At 32.0% G+C, this 26393-nt stretch overlaps 1 protein-coding gene across 1 annotated transcript; it reads left to right on the top strand.

Moving 5' to 3' along the window:
• The first annotated feature begins 12235 nt into the window (after positions 1 to 12235).
• LOC121128464 (LIM/homeobox protein Lhx1) lies at positions 12236 to 14332 on the top strand. Its single transcript, XM_040724050.2, has 3 exons — positions 12236 to 12633; positions 13129 to 13706; positions 13767 to 14332. Exons 1-3 carry the CDS (start codon positions 12452 to 12454, stop codon positions 13982 to 13984), a joined length of 978 nt encoding a protein of 325 aa, XP_040579984.1. The 5' UTR covers positions 12236 to 12451; the 3' UTR covers positions 13985 to 14332.
• Positions 14333 to 26393: the final 12061 nt, after the last annotated feature.

Below are 26393 nucleotides of genomic sequence, written 5' to 3' on the forward strand. Positions count from 1 at the left end.
TGAGCTGTTGAAATTGAAGTAAGAAAATTGGTCTCTCTTCTTCTCCTGCTTCTTCGTTTCAGCAGTAGCAGGAGTTAATAGAGTAATTTGAAGCTTCTAACACGCTATTCTTCAATTTATATTACTATTTATTCCCTTAGCTTAGTTCTGTAGTTAGTTAGTTACTTATTGTTATTATTATTTCACTTTAACCTTTTCTCACTAAATCACTCACTCACTCACTCACTCACTACACTGATTACCACCAACTCTCCTTCCTCCTAGACTAATATGTAATACAAACAGTGAAAATACTCAGAAATAAACATATTATCTATTTATAATAGGCTGTCTCGCTTTTGGGTGAATATAACCTTTCCCCTGGACAAAGACCTTTTATCCTGGAGTCAATTAAAATACTGACTTTGAGCAAGTTTGAAACCTATCAGATCATTGGACATTATGCATCACTAACTGTAGTATCCGGCATTGTCCCAACACACAAATTTTGCTTTGATTTGATAAAAGACAACTTCATAATAATGTATCCAAGTAAAACAGGGCCCAAATATATTGGGTATGACATTTTTTACAATGTCAAACTACAAATTTCTCCATACATTTTTATTATTACAAATTTTAATTTAAAAAATTGCTAACAAAGAACTCCTTATTTTCATCTTATATTTTTGAAGGAGAACTAAAGAATGTATTTAAATACACATGATGCAATACAAACCGTAGGTGTATAAAGTATATAATAAGAAAGAGGATCTATAGTTCAAGTGGGAAAATGTCGTACAACCATATATCTAGCCTGAGACCCGACCTGAGAGGCCTCAAACATTACCAAAGTCAGTTTATTGATTGTTCCCGGAAGAAAGGGTCTTTGTGCATTTAACCCAACAACGGACCTATCTACTGTCTTGACTACATAACAATATGAAAGACATACATTTGCCAAAGCATAAAATACATTCTTTTTACTCATAATTCATCATTTATAACATATTGTGTACATAAATATATAATAATGAAAAAGTATTTTTTTAGTAATAATTGTTTGTGACACTTGAAAAAATATATTACATATATGAATATTTAAGTCTGTAACGCCTACATTAGGTGGATTTTTGAAATCAGAATTACTTTCAACATATTTCAATGAACAAAAAGTTTGTTATTATTATTATTATTTTTTTAAATTCAAGATTTTTGAGTTTTTTTAAATAAACTGATAGCATTTATTTATTCAAAGTAACTGACTGACAGTTTTTGTTGATATTTATATAAGAAATAAAAGATATTAGAATCTATATATATATATATAAAAAATAAAGTGTGTATTTGAGTGTCCTTTATGGGTGCCCACTCTGTTGAACCTAAGAGGCTGAAAAATTTGCAAGAACGCCTCTTTTGAACCTGGTGAAGCTACGACGGAAGTGTTAATTTTTTGGGGTTATTTAAGGGTGCTTATTCTTTATCCAAAACATATAAACAGTTCTTTTTTAACTATACAAATGAGGATGTTTTCTTAATTTATTCAAAGTCAAAAAAGTTATGGGCAAAAAAAAAAAAAAAAAAAAATCGTTCAAAATTGCAGTTTCGTTTTTTTCAGGTGCAAACAAATGGAATTCCAATGGAATATTGGATGTATAGGTACATTAAAGTCCGTAGAAATTTTTCTGGAAATTCGTTTGCATATGAATATGACATTTTTTTTTTTAATACGTAGTTATATCTCTTTTTTGATGAGTTAATACGTTTACAACACTTGAAGGTGGTCATAATTACTGTTGGGCAAGTCCTTATTTATTCGATTCAGTCTAGTCTAGTCTTAGGACCGGTGTTATCAGTCCTTGGGAGCGATACTTCGGACTGAAAGTACTAGAACTAATTAAAAAAAGAAAAAAAAAAGTTGATTGACGTTTTTAAGGACCAAACTTTTTATGTTTTTAGGAAATATATACAGGATTGAACGAGAGTGAACTGGACTGCAGTCTTCAATCGAAAATAAGAACGAATGCAACACCATTAATTAGTAAGAAATGTAAACTTTTTTGTCGTTGAATAATCTACGGAATATATATATGCAATTACAACTATGACGAATTTGTGCAAAAAAAGATAATATCAAAACTGCTCAAATTTGAGGATTCTAAAACATTTGTATCAAGTATGAATGTCATGGTTTTAAAGGCGTAAAATGTAAGAAAATATTTCTTCCAGATTACATGTCTGCATTTAATTATAATTACCATACTAAGGCTTTTAAAATCTCAAGTTTTTTGTCTGTGTGTGTGTCAAATATCTTCTTAAATATCCCAAAAATAAAATGAGAAATAATAATAATTATAATTTTGTTATTTTTGCTTTAAAGAAAAATAGGAGAACTTTGCTATAGGTTTAAAATAATAACTTTTTGTTACTTCATCTATCTATACATTTGCAAATGTTTTTTGATGAGATCATTCACTCATAGATAAATGATTTGAGTTATTATAATTATCCTCTATATACTCTTAGAGATACAACTCACAATAACAGAATTGAATCATTTATATGACTACTCAACTTCCAAGGTTGTTTTTCCCCCCGGTTTTTTATTTTATATAACACGACTTTCCAGGATTCTCTAAATTCCCACTCACCCATTTTATGATGTCGGTGGTTTTCAATCAACACCGTGTTGGGAAATAAAAAGAAGCCCTTGGCGTTTTTATGAGTTGTATGTTTTAAATACAATTCGAATCCATCCAGGGACAATGAAAAGCAATTAATTTGATCCTGCTTCATCTGCAAGTGAATGATTGTCATCCTGGAGTAGTCTCTTTTTTGTGGATTTTGTACAAGAATTTGTATGGAAATCAGTACTTAGTGAGAAGGACTTTGTAGTGATTTATAACGGCTCTGTAGTTGGAAAGAAATTCCACCTGGCTGCTCCATGTCCATGATGACGTTCGGGGAGTGAAAAAAGAAAGAAAGAGAGAAATTGGAAAAAATATAATCCAAAACAATTTAGGATTATCTTACGAATGAGGCAGATTAATTTCAGGAGGCGGTTGAAGGAAGGGGGGTTAGTAGAGGAAATCTCAACATTCAATCTCACCTACTAAATCGATCTAACCTCATGTTTTTTTTTTCCTTTGCTTTTTGTGTTTATTATCACTTGTATTAAGATGATAATCGTTTGCACTGCAGAAAGACAGAACAGAACAGAGAAGGGGAATGGATATTTGCTCAGTTAAAAGGGAACAAAAAATAAATACTGGGTTGTAAAGCCACCTTGTTTATATATTTGGCCCCGGAAATGAGGAAGAAGACCCGGGAAGTTAACTATCCATGACAATAGCTCCTTTTATATTGAGTTGTTGTTTTTGCTATTTGTACACACTATGTATACAAACAGATGAGGAGTAGTACATTGTCGTCCCCTACGGATTAATGAGCCGTTATCAGATCACAATGAAGTTGGTAACATCGCTCAATATAACTATAATAAGTAATGAAGTCAAAATGTTCAAATAAGTAATTGCATTTATAAATTTGTCAAAAAACAACAGATAATGGGTACAGAAAGGAAAAAGATTTGATAAATGTTTCTTCCTTTTTCTTTATATATTAGATAAAAGAAACGATTTGAAAAAAAAAAAAAAAAAAAAGAAAAGAAAAAAACCGATTTAATTCAAGACGGACCACCCTACTTGAGACTAGCAGCTTAATGATCTCTCTTCTACTCTCCTAATGGAAATGATAAAGAGCCTCCTCCTTAGTTGTAGTATGTACATTATTTGTAATAGTTTTACCAACAACAAATATGATATGAAAATGATGATCCATTTAAGGAGTTAGCAATGTAAGTTTGATGTGTGTTTAGCTATTAATGAGTTTTCTTTTTTTTCTTTTTTTTCAATTCCATCTTCCCTACTGAGATAAATAAAATTACATATTATTATGTACATAAGTATAAATCCTATCCACAAATCACTAGATACGTAGAAAGATAGTGCAAATCCTATTAGAAGAGTACATACAAAAATCATTATAAAAATTGGGGAAGAATATATGTATGTATAAGAAACGGAATACAAAATCAATTTGACAATATTGTTTTATAATTATTAATTATACTACTACAACATATTATTAAGCCTGTTCTATATAATATATGGATTATAGTGAAAATAGGGGGAAAGGATGGAGGTCGGATGACCTATTCAATGAATGAAGAACTGACCCCCTATATTCTGAGGCTATTTAATAATAACATCTAATTACAATGTATGTATATACCTTAAAATAATAGCCACACATAAAGAGCTTTTGACCTATTTTTTTCTTTGTACAAATACGTAATTTGCGACTTTGATATCTTCATGTCGTAGTTTAGTTCCAACATGCATAACGAACGAGTAGTGTTGACTTTCATTCTGGGAATCATAGAAGGGTTATTATATAGTTACCATTTTTGTTAGAATTCGGTCTTTTAAATAAGTTTGATCTGGATCCCTCAAGTTAGGCTCCCATCTTTATAATAATTGACTGTTATATATATACATTGTACATATATACGAATGTGAGCCTTCGGTCTGGAAATCCTTGATCTTTCTGAAACCGTTATAATTATAGAAGGACAAAACTAATTTGATTATTGAGATAAATTCGATTAGAACCAATAACGTTATTGAAATGTAAATTGAGTGATAATTTAAAAACGATTAAACTTTGTTTTGCGATTGGAGACCACAATTTCCACCGAAATATCGGTCCAAATCAGAACACAACAATAAGTATGTAGAATATATATTTTTGTTTGAGGGAACTAATTCAGTTATACTAGTAATGTATTACTAGTTTGCTCTTGATCGGTCTTGTTTAAAATGTGATTTTATAGATTATTAGGTGAGACCTAGTTTTCAAATTGTGCATGTTGGTAGAGTGATGTCACATGAAATTAAAAGCGTTCTATGTGTGTACAACTCATATATCAGGTTGTAAAGAAAATCGGCCCATTGAGTGAGTATACAAAAATTGGTCTACTGTTTAAATTTTCTGTTCACGGTCTGAAATGGACCTAGAAAAGTTTCCGTACGTTCAAACCAGAGAAATAAAAATAATTCATGGACGGTGTCTCATCCCCATATTACCAGTACTATGCATCGAATCCACAATGCTATGCATATTGTATATACACAATGGATTCTTTAAACAGAAGATGGAAATCCCACAAACGTTTTATTTCTCCATTTCAATTTCAATTTATATGTGTATAATATATATATATATATAGAATCACAACTCACTCAATGGCTTCTCGTTTTTATTGTTGTTCTTATTGTTGTTATTGCTTTTATTATATACAGAAGTGGAGAAGGAGAGTTAGTTAAACCATACAACTACAAGGTTCCCCTGAATATTTTTCAAACACGAGTATACATACATTAGGGTGGTGCTTAGGCCAAACAAATTCTTACAATTTGACGGATAACGCTTTAAAACCCTTTTTAGGTTACTGTGTATGTATGGACCAAAGAAAATATATACCAGGGCAACTGTTATTATTTACTCGTCTTCCCCGGGGCCCCAGTCTACTCCCAGATGGCCTTGTGACACAATCCTGCGCGGAAGAGGGCAGTGATCTTAATCCTTTTCTCGTACTGTGTGGTCATGGTGGTGACTAGAACAATGCTGTTCTTAGCAATTGACAGATAATTATATATTCTACAACATTGCTAAAAGAATATTGTAAAAAAAAAAAAAAAAATGACCCTTAACCTCTCAAGAACTAAAAGAGTAATGCAGGAAGTTCAAATGAATTCGTAGCCTCCTTTTGGTTGGCATTAGACAGCTGAAATTTAGGTCAACAACTGATTATGAAGAATTAATAAATATTTACTTTTATGTATAAAATGTATTCTTCTTTTCTGTGGCTCGCTTCTTTCATTCAGCTGACGACTTGCCCTTCTAGTTTTCATATATATTTTCTTAAGTATTGACCTAATGAACATATCAGTGCAATTTATTTAGCGTATATTAGTATTTACCTTCAGCACATAGCTGATGAAGTTTTGGAAAAGCAACAAAAACTATCAAATTCTATTTTCTGGATTTGTGAATGTGTCCAACATATTATGTGATTATTATATATTCTAAATTAAGATACAGTGATAAAAAACAATTAGTACAATTGGTTTGAAAACTTACTGTCTATTACCAAAAATGGATGAGAGTTTAGAAAAAAAGTCAATATTTATGTATTTAACTTGTAACCTGAATTTCCCTGACAAACAGATACAATTGCTATAGAAGATAAATCCTCAACCAATCTCTGTTTTTAATGCGTACACTCACACGTAGTTACTCAATACTTAGATTTTTTCTCCTTCAAAGAAAAGAAAAACGTTGACAGATAAATAAAATAAAACAACCTTGTTGAGGTTGCCAACAACCCCAACCAAACTTTTACGATCAAAAATATATAGCATTTATATCCCCAAATATATATAATCCCCTTTTCTTTTCTAAAATGACGGGATGAGCTAGGGAGTACTTTAGTCTTTAGAGTACTCCCAGACTGTGCTTTAGCAACAATGGCTTGTTCCTAAACCCCATCAAAAGTCACATTTATTATATATATACGCGCTTCCTTTTTTCTTTCTGAATATAACGCCATGAGCAATAGCTACAGAGGCTCGTTATTTTAATAACGAGATCAACATTGCTTTATTAATATATATCTTATTCTTTTCGAATTGATATATGCACTATTTTAGGAGTGGATTCTAAATTTGTATTATAAATATATATGGTTAGTCAAAAAATTATTACATATGTTCAAAACTCAAAAATGCGGTCTTATAGTTTTAATGACTTGTTCCAAAAGTTCATGGGTTATGTGGCAATGTACAGAGAGTTTGATTAGGAACAATAAAAAGACTAAAGAAAGTTGGGGCATCTACTTCACCCTAGTTGTAGATACAAATAAAAATATATTTTTTGAGAAAAAGTGTTTTATATATAAATATATATTTGTAAAATTGACTTCTTCTTCTTCTTCTCTCTCAAAGAAGCAAAAGAAATAGAAGAGAGAGAATCGACGACAACAGGTTCATTGTTGTATAGAAAAAGGGGGGAAAATCTTCTTTTTTTAATCATTTCTTTTGATGATATATATATGTACAATAAGTTGATTCTCTCTTTCTGCAATAATGTACTATGTAAAGAACATAAAGGGAAAATAAATAAACATAAAAGAAATTCGTCAAAAAGCATTTTCAAACCATTCTTTTATTATAATATAATACACAAAACACATGGTATAAATAGCAAGTGACGTCAACGTACGTACGTACGTACTCCATAGAGGAGAGAGAAATGATTGTTATGACAATGTTGATGACAAGATAATAATGGAAGGGACCACCAACCGCTCTTTCCTATGTATTTGTATGTGTGTGTTGAGGGGGAATTAAAGAACAGAAGTATGTTCAATGTTCATGGATCATATAATATATAAAAAACAAATAATAGTTGACGACACCATGTGCATTAGACATAGATTCAAATCAACTGCCGGTATGTTAAAAATAGAAACTAAAAATGAATCTGGCAGTCCTGACAATTTAAAGAATGTTTTGGAAGAGACATAAATAAATACAAGTTCCACTCTGCATCAAGCAAGGCCATAGACTGCATCTATTCTGACCTCAATTCTACTCTGAATCCAACAGGGATTTACAATTAGAACTCCCTCATAAATCATCCACGTTACTCTTCACCATTCTTGAGCACAAAAACTCGTGGTACACTTCTCTGCTCGAGCTGCCATTATGTAAAAAACAGTAGTTATGAGATGAAATCCCACTCCATATTTATCAATGATTTAGGCAAAAATAATCCTGATGTCGATCCTCAATTCTTGGACGAGATCAACAAGGATCTTCACTCATAACTCACCAACAAATCCTCACTATGACTATTTGTCTTTAACACACTATTGACATGGACGTACCGGAGTTTTGATATTAAGGACGCCTATTTTAATGCCGACAGTACACAAATACCAGGTGATTAAAAAAAGAAGTTTTAATCACCTGGTATATGTGTGTGTGCTCGACGTGTTCAAATTACAAAAAGAACAAATCAGTTTTATTGTTGATAAAATCAAAGACAAAATTTTTAGTCTCTTTACCCATTTTTCATGCACAACTAAATTATGCGACCAAGAGACATCAAGAATTATCAAGAAGGAAATGCTGGTGAGCCTCATTTCTTTTTTTCTTTCTTCCCTTTTGAAAATGAGACCAACATCACGTGAGATCCCTCAAGTCTCTTTCGGTACGTCTATGACTAGTGATGAATTTAAAATTATTTGCTCTGTCTTCAAGAATAACAGGACAATGATAACAGCTTTGGAAAATAACAATCCTTAGAAAATTACGAAAAGAGCCCATTTTTATATGTTTTTACTTTGCAGCCATAGAACTTTCCAGCGATTCCAGAGAGCAGTAATAGCCAATTAGAGCTCTGGTGCATCGTTTAGAGCTCAGCAACTTTATTAAAATGGGTAATCTAGAAATTTTTTTTGCTGAAAAAAATATTATCCAGAAATGCATTTCTAAAAAAAAAGGCTCATGAATTGTTTTTGTTTTTTTCAAAAATATCTTACACAAATATTCCAGCTAAATTAGTTGGTTTAATATAAATCATTTAGGCAGAGTTTTTCAATCTTTTTAGCCAATGACCACTTATCGATTGTTTTTTTTTCAGTAGATCTTCTATTGGATTTTATTAAAATGATTAATTTTAAATGTTTTTGACAGCTTACAGAGAGTGAGTCTCAGATTTATAGGATTTTTTTTAGTTTGGAAAGTTGGTATAAAAAAGAAAAGATGAATTGATTGATTGAATAAACACAAAATCCATGTAGATATTAAAATTGAAACGAAAGAAATAAAAAACCAGGAAGATTATTACCTATATAAAATTAATGACTTATTCATTAATGGGAACGGTGAGTTTGATGCTCTGACAACAATTTGTCTATATTTGGCTTCAAATTAGTCTGGTGTATTTCATTTTTTCGTTTGAAAATTTCAATTTCATCGTATGGATTGACTATCTATGGTGATAGTCCATTGTCAAAACATCACTAAACCTGTTTTTAAAATCTGCATAAAGGACGTTTAAATGTTGGGAATTTACAAAAAATCCCGGACATTTGTGGACGATAAGTTTGGAAACTGGGAGAATTCACGCCTTCCCTATTTTATCCTTCATCAAATCAATGTACCAAGAAAGGCTGCAACGTTCCATATCACAAATAAAATTGCCATATTGATTATTTTATTAATATTTTTGCATAAATATGTTAAATATTATTATATTATTAGAATTTTGTACGAAAAAATTGTGTTTTGTGTAATATCGAAACTTGCTTAAATTTTTTTTTCGCCAAGAAAGACAGAGAAGAAGACAAACCCCCAGGAGTCAATAATCACCACTTAGTAACCAGTTGATGGGGTGTCCACAGGGGGTGGGGTGGAGGGGCTGTATCTCCCCCAAAATGAAGCATTTTTTGTAAATAGCTGTAGATTTTTGAAAATTTTTCCAAAAAATTAATTTCTTCGAAAAACTATGGATTCTTTTCTCATAAACATTTAAAAAAAGCCCCCCCCAAAAAAAAAAAAAAATATTAATAATAACAGTGATATTTATGTAATCTTGCGAACGCCCCTGAGCGGTATAGGGGCAAATTATTTATTTTGTATGGGTATTAGTGTAATTTATTTAATTTTATTATTTAAAAGAAGGCAGAATTGAAAGATATCAAGAAGTTGTCTTTCTTAAAAATGTCATTCAATTCGTTCTTACCATTATTGTATCTTGTAACCTTACATCCAAAAAGAATCCGATAAAAGGTAAAAAAAAAGAATAGGTAGTTAGCCAATTCTTCCCGTCTAAAAAAATATTATTTAGTTATAATTGTGACGAATTGTTCATTGCTAAAAAAGAGCTTATTCTTTTTCAACCAATGAACGTTCAAAACACTGTTATGAGGTAAAGAAGTAAAAAAATTGTCATCAAACTAAAAAAATATACGCCGTTTCAAAGATTCGTCTTATATACAAAAATAAAGGTCAAAAAATGTCTTTTATAAAAGGCCATCAAACGAAAAAGTAAAATCTTACTCTCAAACTTGTATTGAATTTAATTCATACTGGGGTAAAATTGAAGTTGTCCCTCTGTCAAAATCTCATCTCCTGCGCCTACGCTTGAGGGATGTGTAGCAAGTTTCTTTATACATAAAGGTTTCTACTAAATACATAACTTAGAGCCCAGAGAACACTGATGCTACATGCATGGAATGCCTGTAAAGTATTATTGTATAAAGAGTGTGTATTAGCCTTTAAGAAAGACTTTATTTGACAGATGTATAACTATGTATATATAGTGGATACATAGAAATGGACATAATTAATTTAAACTCAATATTAGCGATATTTACAGTGTGCAAATTTCCAATCCTTCCAAAATGTGAACCTTATTTCTTGAAGTGATCTATGACATTTATTTCAAAAAGTTTTGTAATTCAAAAGATGCCTTGATGAATCACCTGCAGCATTTTTACCTTCATTTTTCTCTCCAGTCTAAGATGAGCACACAGAAAGAGACAATATAGTTAAGATCTCGGTACTCCTTCGTGCGGGGATGAGTGAAGCAGAGACGGTAGCAGGGGGAATAAAAAGTGGTCCAAAATTTTCTCAAGAAGAAAGTGGACTTTTGGTCATAGGAGATTTGGGACTCATACAGTTCAGACCCGAACACGTATGTTTTTGTCCTTTGACCGAACATTGAGTCCAAACCTGTACAATTCATCACCCTAATATTGACGCTTTTGGGGTCCGCTGTTACATGTGCTGGGGCACTATGGGACATAAACTTAATAAAAAAAGTCATTCCAAAAGAGGGTAACGGCTGTAACAGAGGCTGAGGGAGGTTACATAGAGTGAATTAGTCATTTCAATTTATGAATATAAAATTTAAAAAAATGTTTAATTGAATTTGGAATTGTTGGATATTGTACATTGAGGCAATTATAGAGTATTTTTCTTTCAATCACACCATTAACTCTCTGTGCATTTCATGGGTTTATCTACCAGTAAGTATATTTCATTACAAGTATATAAGCCCTCTGCATAGGCGCCAGTACAGGAGGGAGGAAGAAAGAGACTTTCATTATGGACTGCTCCAATTTTTGAAAGAGAATATCAACGAAAAGTTGAGTGATGTAGTTATTGTATGTTGAGCACGTCTGCCACATCTGACGTCATTACTCATAATACGAGACAGTACTTTACTGTTAAATCAATAAATAATAAAAGTTATTATCTATGATCCCAGGAGTAACGACTAAGAATAACAAGAACAACAATTAAGTAGGTACAACTCCAATTTGAACACGGCTAATAATATCTATCTAACCCCTCTGATACTTTGCTACTCATTTTTATCCATGCAGAGAGCGACCGCCTGATGAGGCACTGCTGTGTGATGAATAGACTTTTCCCTCTCCTCTCACAATTAAAGCGACCTCTTCCTCCCCAACTCCCAATAAGGTGGTTCTTGGAATTCTCATGGATATGGGCACGTGTGGAAATGAAATCTGATGCGATCTGCATTGTGTCTATATATGAATGTACACAATATGTAATTCAATCCCTGAGAGAAAAAGGTTCCACTCTCTCCCTCATGAGTTGTGATGGCAGTGGACAAGGAAGAGGGATTCGACTACAGTTGACTGCTAGGGAGCTTCTTCCTTCGTCATTACTCTCAGCTTCTGCAACCAAATATCCGTACATATAATATATATACGTAGATATACATACATGATATGTGGAAATGTGTTGGAAAAGTTTTTTTTTTTTGTTTTTTTTTTGTAGAAAAAGTTTTCTATGAGTTGTTGTAGTTGTCGTAGTTGAAGAAGAAGTAGAGGGGGAACAGAGATTAAAATCTTGGAAACTTTTTAATTCACACATTCTTGCATTCTGCTACTCCCTCCCAATATTTCTTCTACTTTTCTTTTCTTCCCCCTTTTCTTTTTCTTCTTCTTTAGATTCTCCTATTATCTCATTCACGCAACCTTTCCTCTTCACTCCCTCCCTCCTTTGAAGGATTATAACTCCGCCTTCTAAGAAGATTTTCTTGAATAAAGAAAAAAGAACGGGCGTGCTGGTGAATAAATTCAATTCTTCTTGTCTTTCTTAAGATTTGACGGCGACTTCGCCTCTTGGAGTACGAGAACACAAAAAAAAGAGAAAGAGAGGATGAAAGGCAAAAAATAAGGAAAAGAGAGAGAGAGAGAGAACAGCCGCGCTTTATTTCTCTCTCTCTTTTTTTTTTAATGTTGTGTTTACTACAACAAAAGAGATCTACTATTACTTTGTGAGCCAGTTATTCACAGTAATTAATCATGACCATGTTTGATGTGATTTGCACTTCATGTGGGGAGCCCATTAGGGATAAATTCGTTATAAGAGTCCTGGATCGGCCATGGCATGAATCTTGTGTCAAGTGTGAGGACTGCGGCACACAGTTGAATGAAAAATGTTTCGCCAAATATGATCGGATTTTTTGTCGTGCGGATTTCTATAGGTAAGGATCTTTTGAATCATCATTCATCCATCCCTGATTGACGCTTTTTTGAGCTCGACATTTTGCGTCAATGTCATTCTTTGTTTTTGTTATTGTTCTCAAGATTGTATTTACGTGAAAATATTTGGTTTTAGTGGTGATGGTGAAGGTTAGTAGTAGCTGTTCTTCTACTTCCAAACGGTAGTTCATGTTCACCCCACTGAGGTAGAGGTCGTGTGAACTTGACAATTATTAACCCAGGAAATTTTGGCTTTTTCTTATTATTATTTTATTTTTTTTAAAGAAGAATTAAGGGAAAGAATCTTTTACAAATTTTCTTCCTTCCTTCGGTTTTTTTGTATTTTTATGTCTTGGTTTCCCCTTAAACAATACCTCGTTTCATAATAGACATGAAATTACAATATTTTGATTAAAAATTTCTTCATGAGCGTCATGTTGTGATCAGAAAATAAAACATAAAATGACTCTTCGTTTCTCTGACTCCTTCTTCAATAGGCGATATGGACCCCGATGTAGCGGCTGTAGTGAAATCATATCTCCAACGGACATGGTAAGAAAGGCACGGAATCGCGTTTTCCATCTTAATTGCTTCACGTGTGTGGTATGTCACAAACAGCTCCACACAGGAGAAAAACTCTACGTTCTCCGAGACGAGAGCTTCATTTGTAAAAAAGACTATCTCTCGGGAGTGCAGCAGCAAGACTACGAAGAAGAGGAGGAGGAGGAAGAAGATGATCTGGACTTTGGACGTCTAGACTCCGAGGACGAAAAAAAGGAAAAGCGGCGTGGACCACGAACAACGATCAAAGCAAAACAATTAGAAGTCCTCAAATCTACCTTTAATTCCACTCCAAAGCCCACAAGGCATATTCGTGAACAACTGGCCAAAGAGACAGGCCTCCCCATGCGTGTCATTCAAGTCTGGTTCCAAAATCGTCGGAGCAAAGAGAGACGACTTAAACAAATGTCGAATCGGGCAAAATACTTTGGACGACACAAGATGAATTACTTTTATGATAATCTCCCGTACCCGTCGCCATTCCATCCAAATGGAGAGTTTTTCCCTCTCAACGGTAGGTCCCAACCAAAGTCCGTTGAATTCATTCTTAAATATAATATTTTGTGTATTACAGATATGGAACAACCTCTCCCTATGAGCATGAATCCCTCAGCCGTCAATCCTGGAGGGAATTACATGTGTGGTGTTGATAAAGTGGAGAGTCTTCTGGATGCCATGTCAGAGGAACAATCATCCACTCTAGAGGACGAAGAGGAGTCCTCCACCAACTTTTTATCCCATCACAGTCTATCCCCCTCCACAAGTGGACAAAACACAAATTCCAATAGCTGATTCACTTAGCGCCGCTAAAGAGTACGCCTAAAGAGGACCCAAAACTATAGAATCATTATTTGCTACTGTTGTGCCAAAAAAATTACGTCAATTTTTTACATAAAATATTATTATAGGTGTTGATTAAGTGTGCTAAATAAGTATTGTTATCCACCCTAACATTTTTTTTTTTTTATAGAACAATTAACTCATATATTAATTTGCTTCTTTTTTCATTCAGAAGAAGGAACAATTTGAAACAAACCCCAGATCTTGTCATACTCTGTCTTTAATCATTGTGATAATCCATAACTAATAACATAAATAATATATATTTGAATATTAATAAAATCTTTATACAAACATAAACTTTGTTTTATTGATGGTTTTGTAAAAAATCAGTAATTGTATCTCCTTAGTCCTTATTACAAAATATGTGTTGCGTCAACATAGAAACAATCTCGAACAAAAATCAAGTTAAGGAGGAAATCACCATTTATTTCATATATATGTACATACATCCTAATATTTCATAGACATATTTGAGCCCGTTATAGGCTTTATATACAAAATTCCGGGATGAAATAAGATACTCAAGAGTTGTAGCTCTAGTTTAAAGCCTTTATTAGACGTAAAGTACTTATATTGGCCGCGATATGGCCCCTTAAAAAATGTCAATTTTTCATTTTTATATTATGAAAATCAACCTTGTCACTACTTTTTATTATGCAATTTCCCGTGCGTCCAAAAAGTTGATAAGAATTATTTGTGGATTTAAATTGAGGATAATTTGTATACGAATACAAATGTAATCAAAACTTCATTTTAAGAAAAATACTTCCTGCTTGTTTTGTGTTGAAAAAAAAAAAAACCTGCTTGAGAGTCAAGTCTTTCAATAGTACTTGAATGTTTTCTTAGTATCAATTTGTAGGAGGAAATTTGTACTTTACTTTTTTAAAACCACTTGAACGTCCAAAATGTGTTCAAAATATACATAACTAGATTTTAATTCTGAAACTACAAAACTATTACAAAGGTATTCTCATGATAAAAAGAGCCCGAGTGACGAAAATGTAATCAAAAATTAATTTGAAAAAAACAAAAAAAAACACGAAATAACAGAACCATTAGATAGCAAAAAATATATGTATATATAAATATGGGACCATGAAATAGGTTTTTCTTCTTTTATAACCTCCAAAATAAAAGCATTATAATAATAAAAAAAATATGTAGATATTTGTGAAAAGAAAATAAAAGAAAAAAATTAAATCATTCTTTGTTTTACCAATTTTTTAAAAGATATTATTATTATAATAGTGTCTTTTTATTAATCATTCTTTCTAGGAACTTACCCGGCTGTTGATATTTTTTATGTACGGCTCAGGGTTGTGTTTTGTCTGAGACTTGGTCTAGATTGAACATTACTTCGATATAGATCCGTCCTGTAGTAAAATTTGCGCTGCAAAAACAATGGGTTTTAACCTGGTCCCATATCATTTTTGACGTTTTTTTTAGTAAATAAATATGCTGAATGGAGTGACGTAGCTCAGTGGACAACGTGCTTGGTACAAATTATTCTCTTGAAGTGAATGTGCGTAGATTTGATGCTCTTAGAGAAGGAAGTATAAATGATCCGGATTCCCACTCAAAAACCTACAAATCATAAGAAATAATATATTAGTTTTCAGATTAATAATACAATTTGATACTCTCTTGAATAGGTTAGTTATACTTATTTCATATTCTTCTTTACCTTCAATAATATTAGGAGATCAGTGTGTTGAATCATTTTCTTTATAAGTATTAGGCCTATCTATGTATCGTTGATTAACGTTCCCCTGCCCCCTTTCTGTTATTAAGGATTTATGAGGCAGCTAGCTAAAATATGTTTCATCCTTCTTTCTAATATATTATTTGGCCGTTGTTATAGTCAAAAAAACAACTGAAAAGAGTTCGTAGCAAGTTGAAAACGACTAGACGAGTTGTAAACTCTGAAAACTTTAGATAAACAAAGGGGAGTCCGCAGGGGTGGACTGGAGGGCTGCACCCCCTCCCCCCCCCCAAATTAAGGAATTTTTGCTTTTAATATAATTTTTCAAATTCTTGGTTTGTTGGTTTTTTGAACTTTAAAAAAAAAAAAAAAATTTTTTTTGGATTTAAAAATAATCCAAAAACCAAGACTCCCCCTAAAAATATAATCCTGCGAAGACCCCTGAGATATACTTGATACAATCAAACTTCAATATCCCACGATCCCACATCTCTGTACATGATGTAAATGGAACTCAAAAAGAATTCCTGGACCAGATGGTGTAAATATAACACTTTTATTCAGTGCGGCTCCATCTGACGAATGAAAGGAACATTTATCTAAAATAAATATGGATGAAAAAATGACAATTTACTTAGAAAAGGAAATTTTGGTCTAGAAAAAAATATCAGTGTGAGTCTGAACATTAGAATGATTATATGTATATAGTAAGTAAAAAACTTTAATATGAATTGAATTAGAAAATAGGAAAATGCGCCTTTCTTTTTATGATGAATATGAATAAAATAAAGATAAAAGTAGGACTGAATTCATACAAATCACAAACATACACTACTCCATATTAAAAAATACGTATAAGAGATACAAAAACATCAAATAATGACATGAACAGACGTGCAATCATACTCGTATATTCTCTAATAAAATCTACGTTTGTAATAATTCTTATTTCTTTGTCTTGATGTTTTTTCGGCTAGATTTTTTTGAAGTTGACGAATAATAATTTTAAATAATAACAATAACAATAATAGTTTATCCGTCGAGTCACGACTATACATTACATATTATACCGAGTATGCGTAGATATGTAACTAATTTAAAAATGTAACTTGACGGAAAGAAATAAGATATAATTTGATGAGTTTTCCTTGAGTTGTTGTAATGTGTGTCGACTTGCTATTAGTGTGCCTGGATAAAAAGGCTTAGGAAGTCAAAGAAGTACACACTTGATGAATACTTTCGTAATAGCTCGTTGGATAATCCAGATTCTGGATGATCAGAGACCACAAAATGGGTTGCGTAAGTAAAATGAATAGTAAGTTAACTAGGGTTACATTTTAAGTTTGAAGGGTCGTTCGCCGGATCATATAATTTTTTTGTGTGTGTGTGGGGGGGAAGGGAGGAGCTTTGTTTTTAGAATTTTGTAAAAAAAATTAGAAAAATTAAAATTTTAGGAAGAAAAACCGAAAAATTAATTATTTTCGAAAAAAACTAAAAACTATTTTAAAAAAAAAATTCTTAGAAAAAAAACAAGAATCCAGAGGAAAAAAAATTCAAAAATTACAAAAAATTAATTTTTTTCCAAAAAACAAATTTTCCAGTAAAAAAATAAATATAAATACTTAATTGGGGAGGGGGCTATAGTCCCTCCATGCTACTCCAAGCAGACATACCCGGTTTGATAAAACAAGGAAACTCCAAATCATTGAGCACCTACTAAACTCCTTAAATAATTAAAAAGAAAATATACAACAATATTTCTAACTGATACAGCAAATTCTAATGAGTTTCTCATAGGATCATATTTGGAAAGGTACAAAAGGCTAAAAATAGCTCATTTTTAGCCCAAAATATCATTTTTTTAAAAGTACGAGGTTAAAAATGGCTTAAGAAACCTCAAACTTTGTCAAAGTGAGTTTTTTATTCTCCAGAGCAAGAAAGATGTTTTATGCATTAGGAAAATATATTATCTAAACGAAAAAGGGAGAGTCCAATCGATATAATAGATCCAGCAAAGAAAAATCGATTGTTCTTACAATAGATGGCTTTTGTAATGTGTATATCGCGTTGTATAACTATGATCGGGTTTCACTAGATGGGATTAGAAAGATACATTTTTGCTATACAAAAACTTCTGAGACAGTTTTGGGATTGTTTGACCCAGTACTGTTTGAGCGCACGTCAAAGATGGACACCAGCAAAGAGAAAATTCGCCATATTCTATATTTTTTTAATAGATAAAAGCAAAAAATACAAACCAAGTGGCTGAAATATAAATAATGTTTCTGGTCCTAATACTGTAACGGCTAGTCAACGTATTTTCGTTTCGTATATTCCGTTTATGGCAAAGATTTGTAGATCAATCGTCGAAAATTTGAATAAAATAATGGAAATTGTCGAGTCTGACCGTGATGTACACGGTGTTTAGATTGCCAAAGAATCCATTAAAAATAATGGATTTTATGGTTACTAAACGTATTATATTAGTGTTGTAAAGTATATATGTATTTTGATCCCATTCAATACTTTTTGACTAACAATACAAAATGAAATGTAGATATGAGTACTTCAAATGCACTTACAAGAGACGTCTGCAGGATTTTTGACTAGTACAGAAATTATAAATACATATTGTAAAATACATTTTAATTCTTCCTTTATTATAGAAAGGACCATTTTCTAGCTCAAAAATGAGGGTTCTGGGAGTTTACGTCAAGGGTCTGCTCATATATTTATCTTCATATAATAGGGCTGCAAGAACTAATACACAACTCTATTTAGTATGTTGTATACACTTGGTACCCCTGATGTACCCGTATACATACATAAGAAAATTAAATACAATATAGGTGTAGCTGAATAAAAAGGTGGATGACTTTCAAAGAGTCCACACTTGTTGATGTCCTTCATAATGTTTTCTTGGAGAGATTTGATGATCCGAGACCACAGGATGGGCCGTCTATCTAGGTAATAATGAACAGTAGTTGTTGTTATTTGAAACAAAACAAAAAAAATATGGAGAGAGGGAGATGGAAGAAGAAAAATCTCATCAGATTCACGGCTTGAAATCTTCACTCCTCTTTCTTCATGAAATGAGTTTTTTTTTTCTTTATTTTTTAATAATAAAAACAAAAAGGCAATAATAATAATAAAATTCAAATTTTCTTACCTTTTAAAGATAATCGATTTGTGGAGTCAATTTGTGGTGTAGCTGTAAGGAAGGCAGCTAATATGTAGAGCTTTGTAAAACTTCCGACTTCTTCTTCGCAGCTTGAACAGTTAAATGGATGATAGTAGGAGGGGAGGGGGGAGAAAAGATCAAAGAGGAGTCTCAACCTTGGACCCCCTTCTTACACTTACACACATTTCATGGGAAAAAACCGTGGATATAAGAAGAAAGAGATCAATTTCCTTGTGAGGGACTCATAGTCATTTATATGTATGTATGTAAAATCAACTGTGACCGAAATCCAGATTCTCTCACACGCCTACCAAATTTCAAAAGGCGTTAAATTTCAGTTGTTGATCCGTATCAACATCTTTTGATTCTTATTTTTTGTTATTCGTCTTCTTATTCATCAGATGAAGACGAAGGGGACCGCGCGTGTCCTTCCCCCCTCTTACTAGTACTCCATTGCTGTTAATCCATCTTCCATAATATGATATTCAGAATGAAAAATTAGATAGACAAAGAATAGCTGTATATACATATATGTACGTATAAAAAATAGATTTATGATATCAGAAGGACGTGGAGGGGGAGAGGAAGGGGGGAGAATGACACCGTTCTAACCCCAAAGAGTCATTTTTATAAGGGATCAATATATACTTATATGTATAGAACGTAGTTGGAAATTAATTTGAGTCAATCTTCCTTTTTTATCCTTTTTCAGGGGAGCTCAAGATTAGTAGTTTTTGTGTCGACTCAAACAATTATATACTCGACTTGAGTCGATGATTTGTTCGACATCACTTAAATGGCAGTGGTTTCCTTTTTCTGTTCGAAAAATGTGAGTCCACTTCAAAAAAAAATATTGAGTCGGCCTTGTGATTTTTATCACATAACCTCTTCAAACAATGTCTTGAGTTCTGTGAGACCGTTTTCCACAAGTGATTTTCTAATCAATCAATATTTTTAATGATGTTCTTTTAATCTCTAAGGAGACAAAACTTGCAGTAGCATGACTTTATTACAAAGATCGTGGTTTTTAAAGAATTGAGAAAAGAGAACTAAAAAACAATTAGTGAATGTTTAAATACTATATTCGGGGACATATCTAATATGTTCTCCTTTACAGGTTAGAATAGCCTTGACACGTCAAAAAACAGGTTGGTATATCACAGCATACCACGCCGTCATGATGACAGCTAGGAGCTAATCCAAATTTGGATTTGAGGTACTCAAGATATCCTTCTCCACGGTGCACCAAGCTGGAAAGTCCAGGGGTTCGAAATCAGGGCAAAAAGGCGGGCCAGATGTCAGCCATATTGTTAATGCGGAAGTTTGGCTTCTTCTTGGCTGTATGGGATTGCAATTGACTTCTTGGTGTTGTAGGCAGTCTGTATGGAGATGCCTTCACACCATTATCAATGGTGCAGAGGAGATCACACACGCGTTAACTTTTTTGTAATGCTCCGACATTTTTAAACTAGTAGAGGCTGGATAAAAACAAAGCTTGTTTCAGCTGTTCTTTAATTCTGTAATGACACCTCGTACTTAGGAATGAAACAATTGTTAAATGCTACGTCAATATTTGGGTCATTAGTCTGTATAGCTCAGTTTTGTAACAAACTGCACAATCTCACGGTTGCTAAAAAATATTAGCTCTTAAAAAACAAAAGAAAAATTCGTCAACATATTACATGAAAAGTAACTAAATATATATCGACTTCTTATCTTATTTCGTCATCATTCTTCTTCTCCCATCGACAATGAGAAGTCATAATGACTTTATTACAGGCAAAGCTATCGTTTTTTATAGAGTCTACATTTATATATATTTATCTTATCATGGAGCACATAAGTCCATATAAGGGGAAATTACGGGGCTTCTTGAATTAATCAAAGGCTGATGGGGAAAAATCACTTATAAAAATGACAAATGAAAAGTATTATTGCACAACGAAACCTCTCGTCTTCTTTTGTCAAACGATAATATTTTCTAAGTAATGATTATATTATTACGCCAAGTGCTGCTGCTTTTTCCCCCTGTTCGTTCCTACATACATATATTTATTGTTATTATTTTTCGTTGTTGTTTTTTTAATTACTATTCATTTCTTTTACTTATATTTTCAGTCGACACTGAACCGGGTGGCCCTGTCATGTCAGGGAAGTCAAAAATTTCCTTCTAATGTACATACATACATTAAACGAAACGAACGTTATGTTTGTACTTATATACATATTTAGTTTTTCTGAAGAAGGTACAAAAAATAGAAAAGGAGAAAGAATCAATTTCACTCTTCTTACAAAGTATTCAATTTCCTCAACAAACAGTCCAGAGGGAGAATAAAGGAAGAATAATCTTCGTGGTGGAAGAATATACACTTTGTTATACATACCTATAGACACAGTCTACGTGCAAATTGGTTATATTAATTTTGGATCGGACCATATATAGGACTGCAGTTCTGTCCGGTTCAGTCCTCCATTTCCCTCTTAAAACTTATAAAGTTCGGGATTTGACGACGTCATTCATTAGTTCTAGTACAAACAACCCGATGGACAAACGGTCTTAAGAATCCGTCCCAAACACTGGGCTTAATGACTGATGGGACTGATCCAAAGACTGAGATTTGACTGTTCCCATTAGGACCGATCCAAAGATTGGATTTGACTGAACTTCATCAATAGTGACTGACACAACACCATAACACCCTATGTATTTTGTTGTCAGATGGTGATTCCCTCGTTTCAAATGATACGTCATCGCTATTTCGAAATTTATTCTTTTTGATAAATAAACAAAAGTAATAAGGTATTCTATACATATGCTCCATTTCCAAAAGAACAGGAATAGAATTTCATGTTGATCCCTCCTCGATAGTTTATATTGGCTATCTTATTATTTTTATAAAAATATTGAAATATATATGCATGTAACTCATTTTAAAAATTGTGAAGAAATAATATGGTAGTCTGGAAGTCCTTACGAGATAAATAGCAGTTGGTGTGATTGACTTATTAGTCAATACCAGATGATATCGGGCCTTTTTCTGTTTATTTTTGGAGGAAAGGTTAGTTGTTACAATAAACAAGCAACAGGGTACAATATACTACATACATATGTAGATGGTACTTTATAAAGCGTTGTCATGGGACGTTAGCATGATTAATATGGGTCATTTTTGGAAGAAGCAAAAAAAAATCAAATTTTATGGATACATTAGTCATTTTATAACATATTTAGATAAAGTATATTAGTAAACTACTATCCTGTATTAGGATGTCAATGTGCAAGTAACGAATAAAAGGACTTTCCCTCTTAGAATGTCTTTTTGCACGCATTTAACCACGCATAATCCTGATGTTGTAATTAAAAAATATTCCAAAATGTTTTATGAATTAATGTGCAATAATATTAACAAAAAGGGAGAACTATTGCTTGGATAAGCAATTTAGTTAACACAACTTAACAAGCTTAACTTTTTCATATTACATCAGTAGGAGGGATGTGAATATTGGCTAAATTGGAGTGAGCGTAAATTAAATTAATATAGTAAGAGCAACAAATGAATGATTTACTCATTATTCCTCCCTATTATGGACATTCTACCGTATTAGTGAGCATAGAACCCTATACTTAGTTTAGGTTGATCTATGTCCCTCATCCGTAGAAGGGGTGTCCGCAAGGAGGGGGCTGGAGGGACTGTAGCCCACCTCAAAATTAAGATAATTGTTCCTTTGTACTAGAAAATGTTATGTCATTTTTTATTTGAAAATATATTTAATTTAATTTTTCATATTTTCATTCCAAAAAATTTGATTTTCTGTGAATAACTCTGGATTTTTGAATTTTGTTCAAAAATTTTATATTTGAAATTTAAATATTGATTTTTTTTTCTTCATATAATGTAATTTTTTTGAACAGCTGTTTTTTTAATTATTTTTTTTTCCAAAAAAATTAAATTTTTGTAAACACCTGTGAGTTTTGGAAATTTTTTCCAGAATAGCTCTGGATTTTTATTTATCCTTTCGAAATAATTTTATATTTAGAATTTAATTTTTGAATTTTTTTTCTTCATAAAATGTAACTTTTTGTGGATAGGTGTTTTTTTTTTTTTTTTCTAAACAACTTAATTTTTGTAAACACCTGTGAATTTTGGAAATTTTTACAGAATAGCTATGGAGTTTTAAATCCATATTTCCTAAAAAATGTAATATTTTTGAATTTTTTTGTGAATAGCTGTGGATTCTTGAAATTATTTTCCAAAAAATTTTAATTTTCAATTTTTTTTTTTTAAACCCAAAAACTAAGAAGGAGCCTAAAAAATAGAATCCTATGAATGTCTCGGCAAAGGGCTGTGAAAATGGTCCAAATCCTAATGAGTGTATATCAAACAGAATAGTATATTGTACAATTTTGGGAAACAACATATCTTCCAACAAAGATTACTTTAAAAACTACGCTAACACATTTATATTTCCGAAATAGGGAAATATTTAATAAGATTTCTAATTTCTTGTATTTTCGACATCCCTCCTCATCAAATACGTCATTTCTCAAAGTACCATACTATTTATAACGTGATTTTTTAAAGGCCATGTTGTTAAACCTTTAGTATCTATCAAAAATTATGATATGTTATAAGTAATTATATATATATATATACTATATTTAATTCACAAGTACTAGATCTAGATCCGAGGTTCTCAACTAGGACTCATCGGAGTCCTAGTACTTGTCCTTGTTACTATATAAACATTTGATGGAAAATATTTTATATTTTCCAAGAAAAAAGGTTTAATAAAAAGAAATACATTATTTTTGTTGGATTTTTTCTTCCTAAAATATTTTTTATCCCCTTGACAATCAAAAAAGTGCTTACAGTCGGTAAGACTCGTCGAATTCCCATTGTTTTATCCCCTTTTTCGACAATTGGGTTTCTGGACCTTTGGGTACCTTTGACATCAAAATCACCGGAATGGAATTGACGAAATCACAATTCTGCATGATTAGCTGTAAGAATATCTGTACCATAAACTCTATTCACATTTTCAGCCGCCTAGCTTGCGTTTTCGGATTGTCTGAAAAAAACTGTTAAATAGGGCATATTTTTCTTTGCTGGTTTCCATTTTTGACGTGAGCTCAAATAATCATAAAATTGTTAAAGAAGTTTTCTTTAGTAGGAAATCTTATCTTTCTAACGCCACCAAGCGTAAATAGACCGCACTTATGGAACGCGAAATATATATTAACAAAGCCATCAATTGAAAAAACAATGGATATATTTTTTGTAAAATATTGTAAAATGTACAATCCTTTTCCACTTGTAAAGCTATTTGATGAATATTTTATTCAATACTCTTGGTTCTAAATTTGTGCATGTTACTTTATGAATATATCAGCTATGTATATACCTCCAACATGGCGTTGCTTTTAGGTTTTATGAAGGAATTTGTGGCGTTGTTAGTTAAATCATTTTATACAAAGAATATTCATCATTTTACCGAATTTTGAATATATTTAGATCAATGATGATTATTATTCCGTCAACAGCAATAGATACCGTAGTTAGCCAGCCGGCCATATGTAATAATCATAAAATAGATACGATGAGTTAGTTTTTTTATTTTTATGAGAATGAAACACGGCACATTATGGTCAAGCTATTAACATCAATATTTAACAGAAGAAGAAGACAAAAAATAAAAAAATACATACATGGTTTTTATTTTTTTTTTACATTCATGACTCCTATGCATAAAACATAACTTTGAAAAAAAAAAAAAAAAAAACTTGTAGCAACTTGAGTCATTTGAACAACAAGAGCAAATGTCGTGAGAAATGGCCTTTTTTTGTTCTTCTTTCTTTCTTTTTTTGTGTGTGTGATAAGGAGCCTTTTCACCCTTTGCACACATATAATATGTATACATCGTTAGAAATGAATAAAAATATTCATAAAATTCATGACACACGTAAAATTATGTAATATAATGTGTATATATGCATAACTAACCTCATAGCCTCATAATGGTTGATTAACACATCCAATGAATGTGACTTTGTTATGAGAAAATGTCGTGAAGTTTAAACGTCACACGTGAACAATGGAGAAATATTAGTGTTTTTTTTTATTTATTCTTTTTAACCGGGTCTGTGTAGATTAGACTGACCCTTTTTTGAATTAATATTCCCCCCTGCTCAGATACCTTTTCTCCCATGGGAAATTTAAAAAAACTCACTTTGTCCAAGTTTAAGGGCTCTCACGTCCTTTTTGACGTGGTACACAGGTTATTGGTTAATTAAAAGAAGAGGTATTTTCGGGTCAAAAGTGGCCGTTTTTAACCTTTTAAATCCGTTTTGCTGTCCTATATGTAATTTTATGAGTCAAGAACTGTTACAGACAAAAATATTGTACCCCTTGTTATTATTAAAGGGTATAAAATGGGCTGCTCAATTATTTGTAGTTTGCCTTATAAATGACATAAGATGACCAGAATTTTTAGAGGGCGGTCTTAATATTTTAAGAACCTTTTGTTTAAAAAAGACATAAACATTTTTAGAAAATCAGGACAGTTAAATTATTTTTTTAGACTAGACGATAACTTTTTAACCCGCCATTCGTATCGGGGATGTGTCTGACCTTAACTAAGAAATCATTGATCAAATGACTGGAGATGAAAGAGAGATACAGCCAATTGTATAAAGATTTGTATTCTCACATGTATATAAGGATTGAGCTTATTTTTTCGTTTGTTCGTTCACATTCAAAGTGAGGGCTCTGTACCAAGTATCATAAAAACAGAATTATCTTTCAATAAAGTCTTTAAACCCTTATAAACTCGACATGAGATATCCAGAGACAGATTTAGTAGGAGATTTGATAGTTTTGAAAAAAAAAAAATGGTTTTTTTACATATTCCGAATTTGACTCATCAAACTTTAAACAAGTCACAAGACACAAATTTAAGGGAAAATAATTACAGTTAATGTTCAAAATATAGACGTAATTTTGAATACAGAATATTGATAATTTCAAAATTGTGTGAAGAATGAAAAATAATTGACAAAACAGTTTTACTTACGACAAATTTGACAAAAAGCATTAAGTAAAAGGGTTGTAGATCCCCTTCCCTTCTATAGTCATAGACCTGGAGATGGCTGAAACTTTGGGAAAGTCTTTTTAAATGTTCCCAGTAAAAAAGTTTATGCTCAAAGGAGAAAAAAATATTAACCCGAAACATTTTACCTTATGTAACTATTAGTAAAAGGGGTTGTAATAAACTATCTCCCACTACAGAAATGAATGCTAGTATTTCCTCCTATTTTATTTATTTTTCATCTCACGAATGTTTATGTAGATCAAAACAGGTGTAAGATATCACTTTATAATAGTAACAACCAAAGTAGCATCTTTAACCGTCATACATATTTCTGGTATCTTGGAAACATCAACAACTCTTGTGTATTTTTTATTTTCTAGTTCTCT

Source organism: Lepeophtheirus salmonis, chromosome 13, assembly GCF_016086655.4.
Source record: "Lepeophtheirus salmonis chromosome 13, UVic_Lsal_1.4, whole genome shotgun sequence".
NCBI classification, from domain to species: Eukaryota; Metazoa; Arthropoda; class Copepoda; order Siphonostomatoida; family Caligidae; genus Lepeophtheirus; species Lepeophtheirus salmonis.

Excerpts from the sequence above, each read along its gene's own strand:
- LOC121128464 (XM_040724050.2), top strand. The coding sequence starts at position 12,452 with ATGACCATGTTTGATGTGATTTGCACTTCATGTGGGGAGCCCATTAGG. Across the intron at positions 12,634-13,128 it reads TGTCGTGCGGATTTCTATAG|GCGATATGGACCCCGATGTA; the intron begins GTAAGGATCTTT and ends CTTCTTCAATAG. Across the intron at positions 13,707-13,766 it reads AGAGTTTTTCCCTCTCAACG|ATATGGAACAACCTCTCCCT; the intron begins GTAGGTCCCAAC and ends TGTGTATTACAG.